The 5,878-nt window shown below is 31.3% G+C and overlaps 1 protein-coding gene across 1 annotated transcript; it reads left to right on the top strand.

Annotated features, from left to right (window-relative positions):
• Window positions 1-794: 794 nt before the first annotated feature.
• LOC149579916 (non-specific lipid transfer protein GPI-anchored 5-like) lies at window positions 795-1,574 on the top strand. Its single transcript, XM_089812661.1, has 2 exons — window positions 795-1,191; window positions 1,399-1,574. Exons 1-2 carry the CDS (start codon window positions 843-845, stop codon window positions 1,572-1,574), a joined length of 525 nt encoding a protein of 174 aa, XP_089668787.1. The 5' UTR covers window positions 795-842.
• The last annotated feature ends 4,304 nt before the right edge of the window (window positions 1,575-5,878 follow it).

The raw sequence follows: 5,878 nt of genomic DNA, 5'->3' as shown, positions 1-5,878 counted from the left end.
CATTCAAACTATACAACATTTTCTACATTGACAAAAAATTATAGTGTTAATTTTCACTTACTTTTAGCTAAGTCTCCATATCTTTCAAATATGTATTATATTAATGTTTCTTTCATTTATTTTTTCTTTTTTTTGATGGAGGGTTCAGACCTATGAGGCAACTGAACAAGGCGCGAAGCCTATGAGCTACCAACTAGAAAAGGCCACCACATATATTAAAATTTCTTTCATTTGTTTTAATCCTCATAAATATTAAATTTGGATAAACATCAAACTTAAAATTTGAATACATTGTTAAAGTCCAATTTAAAAACGAAAAATTGAATCAACAATAATGTGTGACATATAAGAAAGAGTTAATAAGTATATGAAACTATAGAGAATATAGGTGAAATAAGTTTGATAAATATATATATACACAAACCGCCGCATTAAAGTCGACATATGCGAGCGTTTAAAATATAATTATCGTCGCCACGTCGTTGTAAAGTAGAGAAGTTGGCTACTAACCCAGGTTGCTCCTCGCTATCAAAAAATTGAGTTGCCCAAAAGGAATTGCTGCCACGAATACATTCACCGTGAATATATGGCGCATACAGCTTCTCTTTTCATTTTAAAACGTTTCAGAAGGAATATTTGGACAGCCAAAACATAGGGTTTGGTGAATAAACCCCTTTTAAGCACCTACTTTTCTGTTTATCGAGCGTCCCCAATTCTCCTTATAAATTTCCACGCCCTCTCTACTCTATTTCACTAACACTGTATTTGAATAGAGCAGTTTGGGAGTCCTCTCATTCTTTCTACTAAGAAACACACGAACATTTGTTTAGTTCTTCAATTCAATGGCAAGATCAAGAGTAACACAGTCCACAGTGACTTCCTCAATTGCGGTAATAGTGAGCATGGTGGCCCTCATGGCGTCTTTAGGAAACCAGGGTGTTATGGCGCAGTCAAGCTGTAACAGCGTCCTTTTAAGTTTATCTCCGTGTCTTAATTACATCATGGGAAGTCAGGCGACCCCTTCTCAGGGGTGTTGCAGTGCCCTTGCTACTGTTCTCACCAATAACGCTCCGTGTCTGTGCCAGCTGTTGACTGGTAATAACTCGCTGGGGATTCCGATTAATCAGACTCGAGCTCTCGCCCTGCCCGGCCTATGCCAGATCAGCACACCACCTGTCAGCCGATGCCAAGGTAATATTTTGTTTTCTTAATTTCTTTTGAGAGCGAATTTGTTCCTTAATGTGTAATGTTTAAGGCTCGCTAAACAATTTGCTTCTTTAATATGTAATGTTTAAGACTGGCTGAACAATTTTCTTCCTTAATATATGATGTTTAAGGATCCCTGAACAATTGGTATTACTGGTTCTGAACTGTTTTGTGTTGTGTGTGCAAGTGCAGAATCAGGGGCTCCAGCAGCTTCGCCTTCTCCGACTGGTTCAGTGCTGCCTCCAACCGGCACGAGAGGGACAAGCCCGAGTCCAAGCCCCGCCCTCAGGAGTTCAGCTTCAAGCGTTTTTGTATCCCCTGCACTTAACTTCGTAGTAGCACTGGGATTAGCTGCAGTTGTGATGTGAAGACACATGTTTTGGAGGCGCTGAAGCATTCTTGGATATTATTAGGCAGTGTGGACTTCAACGTAGATTTGTTGTTATTGTTATGAATTTTTCTTTCGTTTTGTTGAATGTTTCCTCTGCTTATGCAGGGGATAAGCTTTTTTAAATTGATAATCAGCCTTAGAAATAAACCAGGCTTTGTTCAGCTGGTGTAGGGCATAGAGTAGTGTTTTGAGCTTCTCAATCTGGTCATGATTTTGTAAGATTCTATCTATTAATATTACAACAGTTTGCTTTTATCTTTTAATGTAAAAAAAGTTGGCTTTCTTTCTCATTTTTTTCTAGCACAAAATGGTGAAATTTCAAATTAGCTCCCATGTTTGAGACTACTGAGCGATGACAGTTGAATTATTGAAAATGAAAGAACGAAAAGAAGTTTTATAGTTCATATATCAAACAAAAGGAAAATAGTTAGTTTCTATTAACAAGGAGAAAAAAGAGTGGAAAGTTGTCTTATTGTAGACATTCGCTAATGTTTCGAAATACTTTCTACTAATATTAATCCTATTTAATGACCTAAGAATCCTAGTATTTTGATGATGTCTACTCAGTTATGTTATATAGAATAAATTAAATTACTAACTACATCACTAATAGAAAGATACAATATATTCTCCAATGCTATAGATCAATATGAACATTATTTATTATAGAAAATATAGGAACTCTCATCAATTTGTAGCATACCATGTAAAATCTTAAAATAGACTTACCATAAATTCTCTACCTTCGTCAATATTGATGAATCTTCTTTAGAAAAATATAGTTAATCACCTTTCAATACTATTAAGAACTAATATTGATGATTCACTTCAAGGAAATGTAGCTCCCTACCTCATATTTTTTTAAATTATATTTTAATAATTCTTAATGAGAAAATATAGGACCAACATTTATAGGAAAAAATATTTATGATAGTGATGATGTGGTCACTCTTATAATGGTTTTGATAAATCAAGTTAAGAGATATTTCAATAAACACTTTAGATGTGATGATGAATCTAACTTATATCACCATGTTTAAAATAAGCACATGATTACACTACTCAGCATAAATATAAAATTAACATACTAAAGAAATGCCAATGTTGCATGAAAAACCTTTTAGAAAACATAATTCATTAGGTAATGAGAGTGACGAAGTTATTATTCTTATTCTTTAAAATATATATTTCTACAATATTACACTAGACTAGACTTCTCCAACTATACCTCAAACCATTTGAAAACCTCAATGAAACTTTTTGATTAAACAACCATGCCTTGAAGCATATTTTCCTTGATAAAAATAATTATGTCTTATAGCTAATTCATAGAAGATTGAGAAATCTTAGTATTTTATGACTTGTGGTAGAGGAAGGTGTCTTTAGATATGTTTGCATGACATATGTTTCTCTTCTAAAAGTCATTCTTAGGATTCCCTAAATGAATTTCTCCTTCAGTGAGCCAATTCCATTGAATCTCTCTTTAAGCTTTGAATCCATATCCTTTTCTCATTTCATAGGGAATGGAATGAATTACTTGAATGATTTGCTAAATGGGATTTATATAGAAACCATCATTTGTATACTATTGAGTGTGTGTTACTTTAAGTTTATTGTGCATAGTATTTTCTATTTTACTTTTAAATGAATGATAAATTTGTGTTTGAGCAATGACAATGAGATGAGTTATTCTAGATTTAATAATTGATAATATATACCCTCGTATTTTACCTTCTTAATTTAGAAATATCTCATCATATATAATATAAAAATGTGATCATATTCATTCTTTGCTATATTAGTTTAACTATGTGTGGTATGTAGTAAGCATGGAGGAAATGTTTTAGAGTAAAATAATAATTTTTTTTGAATTATAGAAAAATTAATTCTTAAGGGACCTAAGAACCAATTGTTGGACATACGAAAAAGAAAAAAAGGGGAATCAAACCCTATTACAAAATTTTAGCATCCTATTAAAATTTGGCAGAGAATTTAAAAAAAAGAAAAGTGAATAGAGTATACTTGCACAATTTCAAACTTCTATGGTTCAAAGTACAATGTTTCATTCTGAGTTGCACAAATACTAAAAAGACTAAAGTACACATAATAATAAAAGGAACAATTGATAATTGATTCACAAAAAAAAGATCATTATATCCATATATGGAAAAATGTTCAAAAGTATATTCCTCAAATGTGTATTATATAATATAAATGAAAATGTATGTCAAAGAGTGTCACACAAGGTATGCTCTCTAATAAAATGATACATCATTTAGGAGAAAGTTATGAACATATTGATGTCAAGACAATAGAAGAGAGAAGTGAAGATTCTCCATTGTCTAGTAATGGTAGATGGATGAAGTGAAGTTAGAAACTAATGGCTAACCAATAAAAAATATTACGTCCTTTTCTATAAAAAATTTATGTCCATACATTTTTTTAAAATTACCATAGACTATGCTAGCATATATAGGGATACAAATATTGCAAAGGACAAATAAAAATGATAATTGAAAATATGCAATCAATTTAATACTAAGAAATAATGATCAATCAAAGAATAAAAAATGCTTTTACCATTCTACCAACATAAGTCTTGAAGTTTTTTTTTTAATTGCATCTATGTCAAAGAAATCAAACAATTTTAAAGTAATAAAATCAACGTGTTTTATTTAAATAATTTACCCGAGATATGGATATAGTATGAATTGTTAAATAATATATCAAAGTACTATTTGAATTCATGCATAACATTGAACCACTATCAATTGTGGCATGTAAAGTATCATTACAAAAGAAATAATGTCAAACAATGAAAACATCATTTCAACGAGTGTAATTTCAGAAAAGATAAATTTGTTCGAAATAGGTAATATTGTGAGAGGCAATTTAATCAATGTTTCACAAACTTTTTCCCATCTATGGATATTATTATTAATGTTTAAACTTGGATAGATGATCAAACTAAAAAGTAAACATAAGCATAACACAATGAAACTCATAACACCATTATTTGTTAACTGGGGACTCCTTGGCCAAGGGACAACCAATGGATATGGGAGCCGCACAATGATCCACTACTCAAAAGTATCTTTTGAAAGATATTGACCCTTTATGAGTCTATTACATTTGTATAGTGTATCTATCCTTCCTAGAAGCCTAAACCCTGTTAGAAGTTGTGATTAAAATACAAAGAGAAATATGAGATAACTTTCCTAACATGCATATATAACTGTACAAATATATCTATAAAGATTGATGCAAAAACCTTTGACCACTTGCTAATATCAACAAAATCTAATCAATCCTCACAATTCCTCTCCACAAAAAAGTCATAGAAAATATTTTCTACATTACAAAATATTCAAGTTAGATTTTCTACTTGTGGATTAAAAAATGGGATTTCTCCCCAACCTTGTCAAGTAAAGATTTTGCAAGATAAAATAATTAGTTATCCAAAATACGAATACATTTTTGTTTACCCTATTCTATCCTATCAAATCTATTTCAAGTAAATGACCCATAAATCATTGAAAACTTATCATTTATTTCAATGCTCTTGCACATGTTCTCTTTTTTATTTGTATTATATTACTCTAAGTGTGCATAACCTCAAGTGCTTCCAATGAATATAGCCAAACAAAATAAGTTACCTCTTCCCTAAATCCTTCTTTATACTTAGTCAATTTTCTAAGTATTATTTCTGCAAACTTAGCCAAAACTTCTACCATCTCAAAATGAATGATATATTTCCACAAATGACAACCTATCAATTACCCTTAGCCAAATCTCCAACAATCTCCCTCTTTTTGGTTGATGACAACATGTGGAAATAATTGGCTAACAAAACTTTCCAAAATTTTAAAAACTTGTGATTTCATCATTCATCATTATACATATACCGTGCTATCTCTTCAATTATATTATGCATATAATATACTTACAATTTTCTCATCACTCACTTCACTCTCCTCGTTTCACATTAGTGGAAAGGGCTAGTTAAAATCGAAATACAAGACAAAATTTTGGTACCTTCTTCTGTTGAAGATGAATGATTTTCCAAAAGACTCATGCAATCTGAAAATGTCTTCTTAAGATTTTCAAATTTAGTATCCCAAGAACCGATAGTTGCATCTGCAATGTTTGTGAATCTACACAAGGCACACATTGCTACTTCTACAACATAACGGTGTAAATAAGCAATATCTTCATAAGAATCCTTTGCTTCCAACAAAGTTTCCATTTTTTCCTACAATACATGATTCTTGAGTGTAAGAT

This window comes from Cupressus sempervirens, chromosome 1 (genome assembly GCF_028749045.1).
Source record: "Cupressus sempervirens isolate cs-2001-9-10 chromosome 1, ASM2874904v1, whole genome shotgun sequence".
Taxonomy (NCBI): domain Eukaryota; kingdom Viridiplantae; phylum Streptophyta; class Pinopsida; order Cupressales; family Cupressaceae; genus Cupressus; species Cupressus sempervirens.
Note: the sequence above shows the minus strand (reverse complement) of the source record. Positions and strands in the feature narration are given on the sequence as shown.

Bases quoted from the DNA above. Each gene is read 5' to 3' on its own strand.
- LOC149579916 (XM_089812661.1), top strand. From the start codon at position 843: ATGGCAAGATCAAGAGTAACACAGTCCACAGTGACTTCCTCAATTGCG. The intron at 1,192-1,398 runs GTAATATTTTGT...GTGCAAGTGCAG, and splicing joins ACCTGTCAGCCGATGCCAAG to AATCAGGGGCTCCAGCAGCT.